The 19,579-nt window shown below is 47.4% G+C and overlaps 2 protein-coding genes across 2 annotated transcripts; one reads left to right on the top strand and one right to left on the bottom strand.

Annotated features, from left to right (window-relative positions):
• Positions 1-2,824: 2,824 nt before the first annotated feature.
• On the bottom strand, positions 2,825-4,216 carry FPOAC1_013185 (uncharacterized protein; the record flags this gene model as incomplete). The annotated part of the gene is made up of 5 exons (XM_044857526.1): positions 2,825-3,014; positions 3,065-3,233; positions 3,287-3,693; positions 3,735-4,093; positions 4,160-4,216. The coding sequence occupies 5 exons, from the start codon at positions 4,214-4,216 to the stop codon at positions 2,825-2,827; spliced, it is 1,182 nt and encodes a 393-aa protein (XP_044701709.1).
• Positions 4,217-11,290: 7,074 nt separating this feature from the next.
• On the top strand, positions 11,291-12,047 carry FPOAC1_013184 (uncharacterized protein; the record flags this gene model as incomplete). The annotated part of the gene is made up of 2 exons (XM_044857525.1): positions 11,291-11,588; positions 11,644-12,047. 2 exons carry the CDS (start codon positions 11,291-11,293, stop codon positions 12,045-12,047), a joined length of 702 nt encoding a protein of 233 aa, XP_044701708.1.
• Between the last annotated feature and the right edge of the window lie 7,532 nt (positions 12,048-19,579).

The following is a 19,579-nucleotide window of genomic DNA, read 5'->3' as shown; positions in this document are numbered from 1 at the left end:
TTTGTGCGCCACGCTGTGAACTTGTTTCTTGAGGTCTTCAGCCGCTTATTGGCAGGCAACTCAATCTCTGGGTCATCAACCTCCAGGTCCCTATACTCTCTCACCCAGAGATCCTAGACCATCTCCTTCGCCTTGGTAATCCACAACTGTCTTTCGTCGTCGTCTCCCCACAAATCGTTAAACAGTGCCCACCGGTAGGCAGGATGAAGAACTGCGGCGCCATAGACCAGGGGGCTGTCGTTCAGATGCTCGTAGTATTTGTTCAATTTGAACCAGCCCAGGTTAATATTAACAGCGAGATAATGGCCGTCCGGAAAATTGGCAACTGCTCTTTTCGCGGTTTCAAGGGTTTCAAGAAGAAATTCGTACGCATAAACAAGATCCCAGCTTGTTCCTGTACAAGTCAGCTGTTAAAATAAGAATCGGGCCGCTTTTGAGAAGTCTAAGGCTTACCAGACAGTGGAGGGTCGATCTCGTTTTCTTCGACCTTTCTCTGGTGTTTTCCCTGTCCATCACCCTCAAGGCCTCTCACAACCAGCTGGAAGTCAAGCAAAATGTCGTAAAGAGTCCCGAGCACATGCCAATCATCAGCTGTCATGCGATTCTCTTCCTTCAGGAAGAAGGGCAGCTTGGAACCCTTTTTGATGTGGCCAGCTCTCGTCAAGTTGACCTTCTCCCACTCGTTTAATGCTCTCTGGACAAAAGAATTATAAAATGGCCTCAAGGCGAGAGCGCGCTCAATCATCGAGAATTAAGAAAGCCACCGGGTAGCATTGTCGACCACAACTCCAACTGGACGGTGTTTCTTGAGCTGAGCGTCATCAGAGAGTTGGCTCTCGACAGCTTGTACCTTCTTGAGCATATCGGTCCACGTGTCCGATCTGCTCACCTCCTAGGTCTTCGTGAGTATAACAAATAAAGCAGGTGACTCAGCCACATACAACAGCAAAGTTATGCCATTTTCCAACAGAGCCTCGCCTCCTCCAGACTTCATGCTCCTTCGCTGCCGTGTGAAGTCCTTCGAAGACCTCTTTCTCGAAAGCATCCGGGTTCTTGCCATACAGCATCTGTTTCACTCCTATGTTGACAACGTGGCCAACGCAGCGAACTCATTGCTTCTCCCAGTCGAAACCAAATTCTAATCCAAGGTCCCCCATCGAGGTTTTATTGTTACCGGCATTATCCAGTGTGAAATATCCGAGTTTATCGCTGATCTCGTACTCCCGAATGATCTCGATAATTTGCCCGGCGATATTCTCGCCTATGTGCGGCTCCGTAAGCTCAGGCAGTCCGAGAACGCACTTCTGCGGCCGATTGTTTGAATCCCGAAACACACATGTGATGCCGTATAAGGCGTGTCGGTTACCAGACTTCCAGCCATCGTACTGGATATAGATCTATCCCGGACTCTTTCGCAAAGCATCCTTCACTCTTTCCATATTGTTAGTAAATTCTCGTTCTGCGATGGCATGCACGGTTACGTCAGTAATGTTAGCTTTTGTGATCTTAACAGATGGATTGAGGTAGTTGAAGATGTCTCGAAGATCTTGATCGTTAACGATCGAGAAGGATTGGTTAGAATTGACAATCCAGTTGACAAGTTTCTGCTGGTATACAGTTTTATCGAAACATTTGATCAAGGTATTGATCAAATCTTGTTCCTTCGGCTCCTTCGGGTTCAACTGTAGGATTGTTGCAATGGACTGATGTGCTTTCTCGGATGCCTTTGCAGGCTTTTGCCTCTTGCCTGTCGGATCCATTATGCCATTGTGGTCCGTGTACAGGTGACCCTCAGCGTTCTGCAACCCTTTGATGGCATAACTCTTTGGCCTCGGCCGCTTTTGCTTGATACAAAGGCAACACACCCATCGGCGTTCCCCCTTTTGGGCATGCTGGATATCGTAGCCGAACTGATATACCCATTGACGCACTTGGCCGTCTCTCTCCGTCAAGGTCCAGCCTTTGTAGAGCTGGAAGAGTCATTGATTATCTTCTTCTATACGTTCTGGAACGGGTGTGGTTGACTTGGTAGGATGAAGGGTGGCCATTTCGATTTGGGATAGTAAGGGCGTAAGTAATAGTAAACCGTCCTAGAATAGACTTGTTTGAACTTTGTGTACGGGTAAAACGGAGTGGAAAATTGTTGCTGTTGCGTTGTTATTGCCGATGGAAAGTACTTAGGGTATGCGCTATTTCATAAGGAAATCCAGGTATTTTCAAACCTTAGCTATATTTCCATTCCTTGCCACAGTTTCCACATGTGGAACATGTGGAAGGGATTCTGTGGCGTGTATATGGAAATGCTGAAGCCTACGTGGAATAGAATGGAATGGATATGGATCCACATTATAGATCCATATGTGGATTTTGTGGTATGGATTTGAACACTGGCTATGTGTATTAGTCTTTGAAGGTCTTCCAGTGATTCTAGCTTGTAAGGTTGTTCGTGAGGTACTGAACTGCTTTGCAAGCTGGCGAATGCTTAATTTTTGGCTTTTGCGCTTGGCATTTATTGCAAAAATAACACGCGACTCAATATTGAGATCCGACATGATTGTGGTGGGAGTAATCGCGTGTTAAAGTTAAAGTGAATTAAATTGAGAAAGGTAGCCCGGCAGGTGATGTGGCCCGTTTAGTGATGAACTACGTTATGTATAGATTAAGTTCCATATGGGTTGAATTTTATATTCCATATTCCATAAGGTGCTGTATAGAGTATGGAGTATGGATAGAAAGCCTGCTATCGCACGCGTCTATGCGGGCATCTAATCTATCCAATGTGTATTCTATCGTCACATAGCATAGCATAGCTTCCGTCGATTCCCTACTCAGATATCTTCTTCTTGGCCCAGCGCAAGGCACCGGGAATGGCGGGGTCGTGCTCGACGTAATCGAGGCTACCAAAGATGCTCCAGAGCTGACCCAGGAAGTTACGGTCGTCGTGACAATAGTGGTCGCCGATAACGGGCTTGATGGCCTCAGTGGCCTCATCAGCCTTATAGAAAGGGATCTTACTATAATGGTATCAGATATGAAGTGATTGATGCTGATCAATTGAACTTACGGGAACAGGTGGTGAATGACATGCTTCTCAATGGCACCGTGGAAAATGTGCTTGCCAATAAAGCCGAACTCGCGGTCAACAGTAGCGAGAGCACCCTTAACGTAGGTCCAGCCTTCAGCGGTATAATGGGGGAGCTCAGTGTGATGGTGCTGGAGGTAAGTGATAGCGACTAATTTTGCATTAGTGATACTCGAGCGATCTAGCTTATCTTTAAACACTTACCGAGCCAGTGGTGGACCCAGAGGTAGGGAACGAGGTAGAGGTAGAAAACAGTAGAAACGCCAACCTTCTGGGAAGCAAAGTATAGAGCAGTTAGAGTGAGGCCGAGACCAATATCGCTGATGATGATAAAGGGAGCCTCGGCGGGACGGAAGACAGCGCTCATGGGATCGAAGTGGCTAACGCGGAGCCATTTGGCGAAAGTACTTTTAGGCTCCCATTGCTTACTGCCCTTACCAGCGCTGGCATTAAAGAAGGTATATACCTGCCATCCGAAGAGCTGGTGGAAGACGAGCTTGACGGCCTGGGCAATAGGGGTATCCTCGATCAGCTCAGCAACATCTATGCCAGCGATATAGAAGGATAGAGAAGCCTTAGGCTTAGAGCGGGGACAAAGGCCATATCGAGGTCTATATGGCCAGTGAAACGGTGGTGACGGGAATGAGAGTACTTCCAGCTAAAATAGGGGACCATAAGGAATGAGTGGAGGAACCAGCCGGTTATGTTATTGAGCTTGCTATAGGTAAATAAAGCACCGTGGCCGCACTCATGACCGAGAATCCAGATTCCGGTGCAGAAAAGACCCTGGAGGAAGCCATAGGCCATCCAGGCGGCGATACGGAGGTATTGGTCCTTAATGCCGGGGATATAGGTAAGGGCAGCCCAGGCAAGGGTGCCGATAATAGCGAAGTCGCGGATGATATAGTAGTAGGAGGTGGTAAGTGAGGGTTGGAAGCAGTGCGCGGGGATGGCATCCTTGATGGTCTTGATGTCGGGGAATTGAGGTTGAGAAGTGGCCTCGTGAGTGACCTGAGGAGATAAGATGTTAGGCGAGTCGAGAAAAGGTTTGAGCTTAAGCGAATTGACTTGACTTACCTTGGGCAGGTCCTTCTTGGCCACAACTGTGGTGGCAATTCGCTGTCTGGTAGCCATTGTGCCTAGCGATTGGGGAGATTTGCAGAGTATATGACGAAACGTAGTAAGAGGAGAAGGAGGATGGAGTTATAAAGAAGAGTAAAGGAAGAAAAATCTCGGAACTCGTTTGCGCTCCCCAACAAAGATGTAAATATTACGCTACGGGCTACGGGCTACGTGCCACTGTACTGCTTACTCTCCTTTCCATATAAACCTTCATCTCAGGATAACCCCTCCGTCTTGACCTAATCGAGCAATACTTGTCAAGGAGGAGTATGTGAATATGAGACCTTGACTCGAACAGACTTGACCCAAGCAATGATGAGAGGCGAGGAGAGGCTCCACCCTTTTGGTTGTATTGGAACGCACTAAAAAAAGGAATGTTAATTAATTAACGTACATGATAAGCGGGTGCAACAGACAAGCGAGTGCAACAAAAAATCCCGCAATTTACATCTTCTCAACTTAATCAATTAATTTTCAACCACCAAATATGCCAGACCCAAATATTGAGGCTAGGATTCTTCTTGCACTTCGTGCCCTTCAAAATGACCCAAAATTAAGTCTCCGACGCGCCGCAGGCATCTACCAGGTCCGTTATTGGACTTTATATCGCCGACAGAAGGGTATCCTTTCTACGCGTGATTCTATCCCAAAATCACGCAAACTATCTGATCTAGAAGAACAGATCATAGTTCAGTTCATTCTCGATCTGGATTCGCGAGGGTTTCCCCCGCGACTGCGTTGTGTTGAGGAGATGGCTAACCGATTGCTCGCCGACCGCGAGACGCCGCCTGTCGGCAAGCGCTGGGCCTCTAACTTCGTCAAGCGACACAAAGACCTCAAGACGTATTTCCCCCGTAAATATGACTACCAGAGAGCCAAATGTGAAGATCCGACCATTATTCGCAACTGGTTTAGGCTCGTAGCAAATGTAATTGCGAAGTATGGCATCCGACCTGATGAAATCTACAACTTTGACGAGACTGGCTTTATGATGGGCGTTATTGCGAGCGGAATGGTCGTCACAGGTGCTGAAAGGCGTGGAAGACCAAAATCAGTGCAGCCTGGAAACCGGGAATGGATTACAGTCATTCAGGCGATCAATGCCGAGGGCCAAGCGATCCCGCCGTTCATCATAGGTGCGGGCCAATATCACCTCGCCCACTGGTACCGAGAAAGCAACCTCCCGGGCGATTGGGCTATTGCGACGAGTCCTAATGGCTGGACAGATAACGAGATAGTCCTCGAGTGGCTAAAGCACTTCGACCGGTGTACTACCAAGCAATCAAAGAATCGCTATCGTCTCCTGATCCTCGACGGACACCAAAGTCACCACTCGGTCGACTTTGAGAGATATTGCAAGGCAAATAAAATCATCACGCTTTGTATACCGCCTCATTCGTCTCATCTGCTGCAGCCTCTTGATGTCGGGTGCTTTGGCCTGCTTAAGAAGGCTTACGGGCGAGAAATCGAGCATTTGATCAGATGCTCCGTAACCCACATTTCCAAAACCGAGTTCTTGCCGGCTTTTTACACCGCCTACCAGGCCACAATGACAGAGAAAAATATTAAAGCAGCCTTTAGAGGAGCCGGACTTGCTCCTCTCGACCCAGAAAGTGTAATCTCGAAGCTCGATGTGCAGCTGCGGACTCCAACGCCTGTGGAGGAGGTAGTTAGCCCCTCGACCCCTTGGGTCTCAAAGACCCCAAAGACTATCCTTGAAGCCGACTCTCAGCTTGAATATCTTGAAAAGAGAATCAAAAGGCATAAAAGTAGCTCTCCAGAGTCAATTCTAGAAGCATTGAGGTCTTCTTCCAAGGGAACAAAGATAGTTATGCATAAGGTTGCCTTATTAGAGGCCAGGGTCCAAGATCTTGAACAGGCAAATAAGATACTAAGCCGGCGGCGGAGGGCAAAAAGAACCCGGCTACAGAAAGGAGGGGTGATGACAGTAGAGGAAGGAAGGCAAGTAATTGATCAAACGGATGTTGATGCGCAGGCGGTGGCTGGACCATCGAGAAGTGGTGGTCAAGGAGGGCCTCCGCGAATGAAGGAAAGGCGCTGTGGAGCGTGCGGCAAGACAGGACATAATGCAAGGACCTGTCAGATACTTGTCGCTATGTCTATGGAAGAATATAGCGATTAATTTTACTTAATTAATAGTCTGTTGTGTTTTTATTGCTATTTCTATCTGAGATGTTGTGATGTTGTGTTGCACTCGCTTGTCTGTTGCACCCGCTTATCATGTACGTTATCGACAAAAAACAGTCTAATGATCATCATTTACCTATATTGTTCATTGTTGAAATAAAACGAATCTTTATAGTAAGCAGGCAATCTTTGACGTTGGATCTCTTACACTCACCCTATCGCATTCGTGCGTATTTAACAGTTCCCGATAGAAATACATGGTAGGTTTAACGAGGGAGGTCATCTTACAGACAAAACCGATAACTGGGGGGAAGCGAAGTGGGGCGTTTGCCAGACTGAGTCAACATCGTATACATAGCGTAAGCTGAAAAATAGCCTTTGTAGGATGACAATGATATGCCGTATCATATATAGCAGGTACCATTAAGAGGGTATAGGTAAGGTAACTTATCAATTAAACCAATAGGTACGTTGTGTCAAATGGCAATGTGTGTTTTTGGCAGTAGTCTCTATCACGGCCTGCCCAAAGTAGGCAAGTAGTAAAACACAGACTCTGTATGGAAATTCTTGTCTTACATCAGCTAAGACCACCTCGTATTCCTAATCGGGCATTATATAAGCGGCAATTGATATGTTATCGGCAACTTAATTTTGTATATTACATCATATTCATAAGCTAGTCTGCAACATGTCTTAAATAAAAGATGGGCCCTTGAATCTGCCGCCAGGGATAGCCATGGAGTAAAACGGAATATCCGATTGGACTGTCAGTGTAGATTCTAGACAAGACAGTGGACCACTGCTGACCGAAGCGCTCCGAGTCATAGCTTAACTATTAACGCCACTTCATACCTATTAACCTTAATAAAAAAGAGCTAAGGAGATATCTAGACATATGATCTCGTGTAAGAAGACGCTACTGTACTCTCTGCTGAGACAAACACCCAGCAAGTCTCCTTTCCGGCAATCCTTTCTTTGCTCGATGCAGTCATTAGGCGACGCCCAGAAGAATCTCACTCCCTTTTCGGCGCCGGGCTGACGCATGGGGAATCCTTAAATCCCTCCATTATGTCTAAGTTACAGCGGGCCCTCGGACAGCGGAGAATTTAGCGGAAACTCAGCGGCGACTGGGGAGGGTGAGGAGAAGCACTCTGAGATGGGTGTTGATGGACATTCAGAGAGAGCCTTACCTAAAATGGCATTCCCTGCGTCGTTTAGCAACTGACGAACTAATTTTAGTGGGGAATGAAAGGACGCTAGCATGACATGGGGCAGCCGATGAAGTAAATCTGGGGTAACTGACGAACTCCAGTTTGCTTATAAGAAGTGATGTAATCTCTGTAAAAACTGGTAAGCCTATGAAATTTTGACATAAGATTCTAATTAAATACTTATGACTAATTATTAGATTTGACTGTCAATTAAAAACACACCGTGCCACCCCTGCTTCAGCTTAATTAACACCCCAGATTGACTTGATCGCCGCCTTGGCCGATTGAACCGATTTTCTGCACCCTACACTCATCTGATCTGCCACAAGCCTAAATACCGATATATGACACAGCATGTCACGGGCTGAGTCCGGCGGTACGGGTGGACAGGGAACGCTTCGGGCGTAATAGGTTCTATTGCTACGGATAGGCACTGCAGGCAGGTCAGGCTCTATTAACAAGACGTAGCTCAAGGAGCTACGTTCAGGATCTGACTGGCGGTCTAACTAAGGTTACGGCGATAACGCTATCGCCACGTGATCTGATCCACTTGTGGCTCTAGGGTAGGTTGGTCTGACTTCGAGCTGTGACACTTGAATCCTAAACCTTACTAAGGGGGGTTCAATCTCACCCCCCCCTAACCCTCGTACCTCAGGTAGGGGGGGTTGCTGAGCAGCAAAGTGTGCTTTGATTGGTAAATTACTGAGGGATACTTTGATTTTAGTGTATTTTTGGTGTAAACATAAGTAGATTCGGTGATCACATATCGACTGTTTATCTGAATTGCCAAGAGCCCACTTTTCTTTACGACTCAATTGTTATCTGCAAGTTGAAAATATAGCCGCTTCCGGTGAGGCTGGTTCATCCCTTCATACCTAAGACAATGGCCACATGCAGCCGAATGTCTCATTGTGAGAATTGATAATCTCCTGATGGCTTGATACGAGCAGCATCAATGGCATGGGAATAGTATGTTGACGCCACGTCAGGGTGATCATCTGCAAACTTCCCGGCATCTTGGAGCTTCTTGAAAAGCACATCTAGTGACTCGATAATCTCATGCAGCGAGCCATGTGATCCTTCCGAGCCAGCCCTGTTCGCCCAGCTTTACATGCCTTTTGTTAGATCCTTGAAAGGTTTGAGGATATTGAGGAAGTGGTCGAGGTCGACCCAATCCTACGCAGTCAGGATATCTTGTGAGATATCTTATCCTTCGGCGCCGATGTGGCGATAATTGAGAAAGAATAGATCAATGGCGTAGCGGAGCTTCAGGGCTCGTTCAATCATGGAATACACAGAGTGCCAGCGGATGCCCCCATCGGCAAGGACCATGGTGTAGAGGTGCTCAATACTGCCTTCGTCGTAAGCCCGCAGGATGTACTATTTCAGCCGCTCTTGTCGCTGGTCGCTTCTGTTGATCCACACGCAGAAGCTGTGGAGCTTGCCAATGCAGCTTTCCTTCCTCCAAATCTCAAACCTCTTGTCATCAGATGCAGCGCGTAGCTGTTTCTCCAGCTTGCTAACGCCCTTGCCAAAGAGAAGAGCTTTGACGATAAGGTTCAGCAGATGGCCGACGCACCGAAGGCAATTTTCGTGTCGGATTGTTGGGTACTTCTCTGCTAGCTCTTGAATGCATACGTCGTTGCTCGTGACGTTATCCATCATGAAGAAGCCAATGATTGGCGAGATGTCATAAAATTCGATTACGGTCGACAACACTTTGGCGATGTTCTTACCGAATGATCCGAAGCTGAAGGAGGCCTCGTATCTAGCTAGCCTAAAACGGTCGGCAAGCAGTGGGAAGAAGCAGCCGGCGCTTTGCCTGGCGCTTCGCCTCCCAACCCGACAATTGAGAATCTGCCTAAGATTACCTGGAAGAACCGTGGCTTCGTCTAGGAGGATTTGTTAGCTCGGAAAGGTGGAAGGGGTAGGAAGAGCTGGGTTAGGTCGCACGGGACCTTCCTAGTCGAGCTGAACTATCAGGATCTACCGATAGGTCACGTCTGGTGCTGCAATCGATGTGATATGAGAGGCGCTGCGGAGTTCTTTCGGTGCAAGCCACGTCTTCCGCAGCGGATCATCTTCGAAAGTCTGTGCTTATCCCGTTCAATCTCATTGACAAGATACCCAGCAGCTGGGGTGCTGATAGGAATGGAATATCTGTTGGAGCATTTTGAGGACTGGAATGTCCTCCATCCCATTGAGTGCAAGTGGACTGTAGTACATACACCCTCATGCTAAAAGTATGTTACCTGGCTATCGATCAGACACGGCATATCATTGTCATCCTACAAAGGCTATTTTTCAGCTTACGCTATGTATACGATGTTGACTCAGAAAAGTATGCGTCATCCCTTTTGGTTAGGAAAAATGCCCTCAAAGCAGAAAAGATCGGCACTGTTATAGCGGCTACAATCATCTAACCCCTCAAGTCACATAGAACTTTCAGCTTTCAGCTATCATATATTTTTCAGCTTTTCTAAGGTCGTGATCGGCGAGAAAAGTGAAAATTGAATTAACGTAAAAAAGATACATTTGACCGGCCGATGTACCTAGAAAGCCACGTTAGCCTATCCCAGCTGCGCGGCGGATTCAGCTCTGAATCCAATGGCTTTCCCATAGTAAAAAAAAAGGCGCTAATGAAATGACGACCTGAATCCATTGCACCCCAACGGATTCAGGTCACCCCCAACTTTTTGTCGGTAAAATGCATTTCAAGTGGATGCATCGATTTATTACGTTGAGGCGACTTATTATTTATATTATCAGCCTGCGAAAATCAGAACTGCGGCGTTACGGCCGGTTCAAAGTTCAATTCAATTCATCGATTGAAGTTGCGAAAGACCAGGGTTAAGCGGGCGACTGATACCCGGGCGCGCCCACTGACTAATCACCACACAATACCTTCTCCCATTGGTGCTTATGAGTCGCGCTCTGCAGCAGCAATAATCAGTCATCAAACTGCATGTTAGAAATGGCCCAAACGTTCGTGGAGGATGCCCCCCCCCGGGAAGGTATATTCAGTTCACGTGAAGCTCTTCTTGCAGCTATAAATTCCTGGGCGAAACCTCGTGGTTATGCTTTTACCACAGGCAAGTCTACAAAGACTGCGAACGGGCGCGTCAAGGTGATATACGCGTGTGACCGAAATAAACAGCCGCCGAGCTCGTCTGTTGAACGAGTTCGCCGCACCTCGAGTCGAAGGACTGGCTGCAAGTTCTATGTTATTGCCAAAGAATCACGGGACGGTAGTACATGGACCCTGAGCCATCGTCCAGATCAAGAATGCGCCAAGCATAACCATCCACCAAGCGAGCACCCATCTGCGCACCCGGCACATCGACGATTTGAGGAGCAAGATGCCGCAACTGTCTCCAATCTTGCCAAGTCTGGGGCTACTGCGCGGGATATACTCGTGGGTTTGACTAAAAAGGAACCCCACTGATAGTGTTGAATAGTGTCAAAAGGAAGCTCATGGAAGTAGCTTGAAAAGGCTATTGTCATCAAAGATGACAGTTGCCACCTATTGCCACAGGCTTAGCAAGCAGCTTCTAATTGATTCCACATAGCACAGAAAAGACATATAGAGCTTGCTTTACACCTCAAGTAGCAGGAGGAACAACAATAATTCACCTGAATATCTGACAATTAAGAGTCTCATTGCCTCAGACCTTTTATTTAATATTTTGTTTTTTAAAAATAAAAATAAAAAAAACCCTCTTTCCTAATGGCACTATTTAGTCCTCAAAAGGAAGGCCTCGCAGCCACCCTATCTAAGCCTGGGGATTTTTTTGACTGGGAGCATGCATTCCGCATTCAGGCTGAACGTCTTGACCTTCAACAATACCTCAAACGGAAGACTTTCCTAAGAGACAAACCAGCCCTTCCAAACATTAGGAAACGCAAATACACAAAGACTGCCCAATCCCAACGGACAATACGATCCGAGACTCAAGAGTCTCAAGAAAGCACCCAAGACGATATCCAAGAAACTGCCAACGGGACGTGGGTTGTGTCTGACCTAGGTAACTGAGCAAGGCCAGAAGACCTTTCAGCAGGACCTATCTTTTTATCAGTTAGAAAAAAGGATCTTCAAAGACGAAAAGAAGGCCCTTGGCACCCTCAAAGACTGGGTCTTACGAACAGTCTTCCCCAGCTTCATCCGGACATGCTGTCAACCACATGGGTCAATATACGAATGGCACCACAACCTCCGTGCACGGTGCGGAAGATCAGAAGCAGATGAAACAAGAGATTCTCGAAACAGATATCTAACCCTGCTAAAGACAGCTTCAAAGACCACTAGCCAAGCTATCCAGTGGCTAGACAAATGGGAAGAAGCCCTAGCCAAAGGGCAACAACGGAAAGTCCCAGAGACCCTTTATTGCAGCTCGTGGGCCTATGACTTCTTCAATATCTCATCAAATATCCTGCCGGCCTGGACGGCTGCATACGAAATAAGCCAACAAAGCCTTATCCAGTGAAGTAAATAGTGTGGCCGTAAATAAGACGATATCATATTCAATATCGTATTGCCTGCACGGTATTTTTATACCGTGCAGTGCAAGCAACACCGGAAACCGTGTAGTACAGTGCATGGTCGTTCAAATATCGTATAAATATGATATCAAATATAGTACAAATACTATGTAATTAGATCAATATGAGGTCTCTCCCCATATATGAAGCAGTATAGATCCCAATTTACAGAACTTTTTACTAATGAAGTGTAACCTGGTTAGGACGTTGATCTGCACTCGGCTGATGCCGATAGTAATAACACCACCAAATAATGGCCTCGCTACAAACTCCTAAGTGTTTGAGTATGTAACAAGCTCGACAGCTCTCTGAGAGCTTTCAGTTCTTCTTTTCTTTAATATAATCAATTTGTTGGTTCCCAAGAACACTTCTGAACGAATAAGGCCTTTGCCCCTTACACGAAGCGTGTCAGCTCCTGAATCTTTCCCTACTTCATCAACAAGTCTTATTCTACGAAATAATGACTTCTCAGCGCCCAGGCATTAGCGTTTCCTTCACGGCTACATCATCCCAGACTTCCCTAGCCCCTGATTCGTCGGTTATCAGCGACAACGGAGATTCTGATGTCGGAGAGACATCTATTTCACCGTTGTTAGCCTCTCAATTTAAGAAGAAGAAGCGTACGTCGAAGATATGGGATCATACGCCCTTTGGAAGGAATCAGATCGTCCGTAATACGGAAGGTCAGATTATATGGCGTTGCAAGTACTGTAAAGGGAAGCCTGCCGAATATCTCGAAAATGGAGGCACGGCACACATCTACAAGCACCTTAAATCTCACACTACTCTCGATATATTAACGCCTAATGAAGAAAGGGCTGCTAAAACACGGAATCACCTTGAGGAAGCCTTCTCACGGATGTCTCAGAACACGAATCCCCTCAAACGCCGTCGACACGATGACGAAACGACAGATCTTGACGCTGATAAATTTGAGCAACTGTATGTAGAGTGGATTGCAGACTGCGGGATTGCACTTCGTATGCCAACAAGAGAAAGCTTTCGAGCGTAAGTGCTCTAACATACTTAATATTAATGGTTCATATACTAATCTTATGCCCTTTTAGCTTGCTCAAATTCCTCAATCCTGGAGTTCTCTCGATTTTACCTACATCACATCAAACGATTCGCGAGTGGGTGGTGCGAACGTTTGGGACGCAAAAACGACGTATACGACAAGTTCTCCAATCAGCTATCTCAAGAATACACTTCACCATCGATATATGGTCCTCTCCAAATAAGCTTGGTATCCTTGGTATTGTTGCACACTTCATTGATAGTAATGGCGAGCTGGTTTCATATTGTGTTGCTTTACGAGAGGTACATGGCAGGCATTCAGGAGAGAATCAGGCCCATATTGTGATGAATGTCGTCGAGGACTACGGAATTGTCACCCAGATTGGATACTTTGTTTCAGACAATGCAGACTCGAATGATACGTTGATGAACTCTCTACAGAAATGTACGTCTCTATCCATTTATTGAGAGAACAATACTAAGGATTAATAGTGTTGAATGAGAGGCACAATATCATATACGACGCGAAACATCACCGCCTTCGTTGTAACGGTCATACCATTAATCTAGCAGCGCATGCGTTCATGTTCCCAAAAACCGCACCCGGCGAAGCCCCTACGAAAAATCAGGTTAAAAAGGATACTACGAACGAATATATCAAGCCTTCAGACGCTGATATATTGAAGTGGAGGAAGGCTGGTCCTCTTGGCAAGCTCCACAACATCGTTGTCTTTATCCGATGTAGTCCACAACGGATACAGAGGTTTAAAGAGATCAGTGAGAAAAAGGGTCTTCTTCGTGACAACGATACATGATGGAACTCAAAGTACTACATGATTGAGAGAGCCATTGAGCTCGCTGATCAAATTGATTACTATTGCTCAAAGGAGAAGGACCTTAAGCTTGATTCGCGTATGTTATATACCCAATTGAGAGGACAACACTAATAGTCTCTAGTTTCCGAACAAGACTGGGCTGAGCTGGAAAAAATTTGCAACTTCCTCAAATCATTCACCGATGCCACCAAGGCTGCAGAAGGTCACGCGCATGCAATCGATCGAACGCTACCCATAATGGACTTCCTGCTTAGCAAATTTGAGGCTGCACAAATCGAGTACGCAGATGACGCTTTTATGGCGCCTTGTATTGATGCTGGATGGGCGAAACTCGACGCATATTACACTCTTACAGAGCGGTCATCTGCTTATGTTGGAGCTATTGTCCTCAGCCCTCATCGTAAGTGGCACTACTTTGACACCGCCTGGGAAGAACATCCTGAGTGGATTGAGAGCAATAAGACTGCCGTAGAAGATCTCTGGAAGTCTCGTTACGCACCAGTCGCCAAGTCAGCGGAGTCGTCAGCCCAGTCCTTGGTTGAAAAGCCACTAGCGAAGAACTCGTGTCTGGCATGGGAAGACGAACATGAGGATTCCGAGCTTCCTACCCTATTCGACGAGTATCAGAACTATATATCAGCCCCAAGAATCAAAGTCAAGGATGTACGAAGGTGGTGGCTTGAGGATACACAACAAACGCTCTATCCAAACCTTTCCAAAATGGCGCTGGATCTTTTGTCAATTCCTGCGATGTCTGCTGAGCCAGAACGTCTCTTCTCCGATACAAAAATAACCCTCCAAGATCGCAGGAACAGGTTAGGGATTGATATAATTGAGGCAATTGAATGCATAAAGTCCTGGTCGAAGACTCACAACTTGGCTTGGGTTGACGATGCTGAGCTTGTCTTAGATACAGCTATCATTGGAGAAGGTGAACAGAAGGGGACTTCTAACATTATACCTGATATTACGAGCAATAGATAGTATGCAAGCAATTCAAACTCACAATGCTTGGATCTGTGGAGTTTTCTTTTGACCTCTAGATCTACTTCATTCTCACACCTAAGCAATAGGAGTGACGTTAAATTGGTCAACTATGTAGCTTAAGCAAACCCTTAAAATACGCGAGCGGGATCTAGGAAAACGTTTTCCCGATCGTTCTCGTTATCTGGCAATAGTATAATCTTATATGTTGGCTCTGAATAGCTTCATCTTGTTACGGTCCGCGGGACGATCTTGAAGCTCAGCCTTACTCGATTTGGTTAGTTTCATGCTTAGGCCATGTGGCTCTTCGCACGCCGTGCGATATGATATTACGATACGATATTACTTAAATATAGTGGAATACCGTATGCCGTGCAGTGCACCGAATTCCTAAACAATCCAGTGCAGTGTGGCGCTGAAAAAATATCGTATACGGTATTTTGCACTATTTACTTCACTGGTCGATGGCAGTATTAATCATAGAGCTATCGTGGCTACTAGTTAAACTTAACTGGTCCTTGGCATTAAGCGCATCTATCGTGATCTCCAAATAATTATCTCGTCCTCATCCCACTGTCGGAGACACTGCATAGCTCCAATCGTAGCTGCTGATAATCGGTTCCTCTTCTTTGTCACCATGTCCCCCATCCTACTATACAACCGCTCGTTATCTGCCTCCGTTGGTGGGATGCCGTAAATGTCAAGTGCCATCCGCGCAAGCCGAGGCCAGCGGGGCCTGTTATACACCCAGAATGAAACCGGATCCCTCTGGTTCGCGAAGGAGGTGTCAACCGTGCCTTGGAACTCATCCATCTCGTCTAGCGGCGGCGGCGGTGGTTGGGCTGGCTTCTTACCAAGCTGTGCCATCGGCCCAAATAAATCCTCTTCAGAAGGAAGCTGAGTTGTATTGAGAATCTCGTCCAGGATATCATCCTCCGCTTCCGGATGAGGCTGCTCTGGAAGTGGCAGATCCCTGTACTGCCGCCAGAGGTCATGGAGTTGTTGTTCTGCCCTACAGATCCAGCCATCATCTACTCGGTCGGCCCATAGTTGCTTAATTTTAGTCAGCCGGAGTTGAGGGTGGAGGGCCACAGCGGCCACATAGACTTCAGTGTCGTCGATCTTCGTGTAATACTCGTTCAGCTTCTGCCATCCGAGCTGGATGTTCAGCTTAAGGTCCTCGTCCGAATCGTGCCTGTATTGCTCCATTAGGCGCTCCAGATGGTTCAAGAGAAACTCATAGCAAGGCAACACCTCCCACATAAGGCCGTTGCGGCCCTGCCGTGGATATCCTTCGAGTTTCTTTGTGACCAGCATCAACGGTTTTAATATCTCCATATACCTTGTGACCGTGACCCAGTCCTCAGTTGACATCTTATCTTCCACAATCAAGGGTTTGGCTGGAAACTTGATATACTTATCTACCTCTAGCCGTCTATTTTTCTATGTAACCCGGTCAAGACGTGTATTGTGAGCGCGCTCCTCCTTCTCGGAATAGGCGTCGATTGGGGCTCGATTGAGGACGGCCGTCTCGAAGGCATAGTAATGTGAGTTCCACCGAGTATCGTTCGGCCGTTTAAGCTCGGCAGGGGGTCGGCGGGGCTCATCGTCCAGAAGATAATTTTGGGACTCGATTTGTAGCGCTTTAAACTCTCTGGCGCGGCCGCCGCCAGCGTGTCTATCAGTAATCCACATAATGATGTTGCGGAGCTTACCTAGGGCACCCTTGCGCCGCCAAAGCTTGAGGTCGTCCTGGAGGGCGCGAGGAGCATCACCCTCGATCTCGAAGGCCCTTAGATCTTTGCCATACATGATCTGCGTGGCCACGAGATTAACAATGTGGGCTGTACAGCGTAGCCGACGTTTGCTGGGATTGAAGCCAAACATTCGTCCAAGTGCGTCTACGCCTGTGTTGTTATTTCCGGCGTTATCCAGGACGAAGTAGCCCACGCGCTTCTCGAGGCCAAACTCCTTGATGATCTCCCCAACGCCGTCTGCAATAGCCTCGCCCGTGTGGCTCCCGTTGATTGACGGTATAGACAGGAGGATCTTCTTCTTCTTGCCAATGGGATCGAGGAAGTGTGCGAACACTCCATTGAGGCTAAGAAGATTGCCAGCAGTCCAGAGATCGAATGTAAAGTGGACGTGGCCTTCTACCTCCTGCAGCTGCTCTACAACAACAGCCTTGTAATGGTGAAAGTCTCGTTTAATCCAGCTCACAAGCGTATGAGCTGTTGGTAAGCACCCAACGGTGCCAATCTCGGCATATGCCTCCTGTAGAAGCTCATGGAATTGCGGAAGTTCTACTTGGCGGAAGGAGATATTTGCGTAGGCCATCCAGCGTAGTAAGGCCGTCTTGAATCGCTCAGGACTGAAGTCGGATATTCGCTGATTGACAAGAGCTTGCTCGATCGGCCCTGCTGTTGAGGTGTTGCCGTTGAAAGTAAGCCGCCGCTTCTTTTGAATAGGGCCGTTCGCATCCAAATTGTGTTTATCTCGGAGGTGACGTATCTGCGAGTGCGAGCCGCCAGCAATATTGTACATCGTGTTCCTGTTAGCCTTTCTCTGTATGCAAATCTTGCAAAGCCAGAAGATAACTTGGCTATTCATGTTTTGAATGCGATATCCATGTTCCCATGTCCAGGAGATGTGCTGTCGCTTGGAATGCGGTGCCATGGTATAGCCTTCGAGCTTACTCCAGTTAATACCTTTGTAGGCGTCGTCGACATCATCGGTAGTGTCCTCATGCGTACCGTCAGGGCTTTGGGGATTTGCTCCTGACATACGAAAGAGGCTAGAAAGTTCCGTAGTGTTATTCGCATCTGTGGAAATAGCAGATAATTGGTCGTCGCTAATTAATGATGCCATGACCAAGTTTGGGTTGAGATTAAGTTACTCCACAGCAATGACATAAATGGCAACAGAAGGGCATTTATTAGTCACTTTAAATACCATCAAAGCCTTCTAGGCAACATAGAATATTGAGTCATAGCGATAGGTAGAAGTCGTTGGGGTGTAGAATAATTGATGGTGCCTAGCTAGGCTTTAGTAGCTGCCTGCGTAGTCAGGCCAACATTTTACGCTGCAACGGCTGCATTAAAGTACCGATATCGAAGGTATTTAACTTATGTACTGGACGTAGACTGGTCTAATTATCATATTTCCCACCAAGCTCAGTCAATCAGATTGCACTATTTACTCACCTGATAATATAGGCCTTAAATGGGCGGTCCAGTCCAGGAGCCCATTATGGACCGCCTATTTCCCACACTGGGCGAAGGCTAGAAAGACACTTCTCATATATTCCAATGACCTCGCCGTCGTTATGGTCACCTTGGAGGCGAAGCGACCGTCCCTGTTGCTCGCAGGGACGGCAATCGACGGCTCTTATAACACGGGTACCCTCCTGCAGCTCGCAGTTGAGCAAGATATGGCAGATCTCCTGTCCCGAAAAGTCTCTCTCACCAAGCAACTTGTTCATCAGACGCGAGGCAAAAGATAGAAGTGGATTCTGGGGGAGACATAGGGCAAGATTTGCCGCCCCAGGCCGGCATAACTGTCAGTCCGCTTCTCCATCTTATGAATGAATTTATTCCGCCCGGGAGGATACGCCTCATAGGGCCCACAACATTAAGTCTCGTTAGTTACATTCTTTTCTGACTTCTAGCCCTATAACCCTCAAACATCACAATCCCTACTCCTCGCCACATTTCCCAGCCTCGCTTGTCCCTGCGACAGGCCTGCTTGAAGGCCAAATTCTCCAAGTGTTCAGCGTCCCATCTTCAGCGGCTGAAGCCTGGTCTGTCTACCAGAGGCTGTACTATATTAGTTCTTGCTGCATTATATCGTTTGGTTTGTTAGTATATCTTGTATGTTATCATGTCCGTGTAGCATCCAAACGCCCCGTGCTTTTCGCAAACTTGATCGCTGCTCGCACTGCTGCCAGGTTCGGCCTCCACTTATGCCCGTCTTCCGCCGTCTTGCCTCCCAGGAAAAATGATAGATTACCCATCATTTCCCCGTCGACATTTCGCATGTGTTCTCGTTGCTCATCCCACCGTGGACATCGGAAGAGGAAATGGTCCACCGTTTCTTCTTCCTGGCCGCAATCACACGTATCTGTCTCTGCTGCGCCTATCCTGTGCTATCTGTGGCTTTTCGCGCTTCGGTCTTTGCTTTTGCTCCCAGTGTGAAAGAGTCATTCGTGGGCGATACCCAACGCATCGTGATGGTGTTTCCACCCTTTCCAACTCGTTCGGCATGTTTGTAGATCTCCCGGATGGTGCCTTGTCCTGACTGTTGCCGAGGTTTCATAATCGCTTGTAGCGCCGATCGGTTTCTTGTTGCAATGATCACCTCTCGGTGTCGGAGCCCATCGGGCATGCACCTCAGGACCATTGCTATCGCTTCCAGCTCGGCCATGTATGCGTTTTGCTCGTCTCTCGGGCCAAGAGTGACGGAGTACTTTGCTATAACATCACCATTCACTCCTCCGTCCGCGGTGTTGCGCACAACGCCGCCCATGCCGACTAGTCCGTTTCTCGCAGAGGCACTCGTTGCGATGAGTACTTGTCTCATGCTGCTGGTCCCGGTCACGTCGTCGCCTGTGCCTGTATCTGCCGCTGCCTCCTTGTCTGAAC

The sequence above is a fragment of the Fusarium poae genome, assembly GCF_019609905.1.
Source record: "Fusarium poae strain DAOMC 252244 chromosome Unknown contig_1, whole genome shotgun sequence".
Lineage (NCBI taxonomy): Eukaryota > Fungi > Ascomycota > Sordariomycetes > Hypocreales > Nectriaceae > Fusarium > Fusarium poae.
Note: the sequence above shows the minus strand (reverse complement) of the source record. Positions and strands in the feature narration are given on the sequence as shown.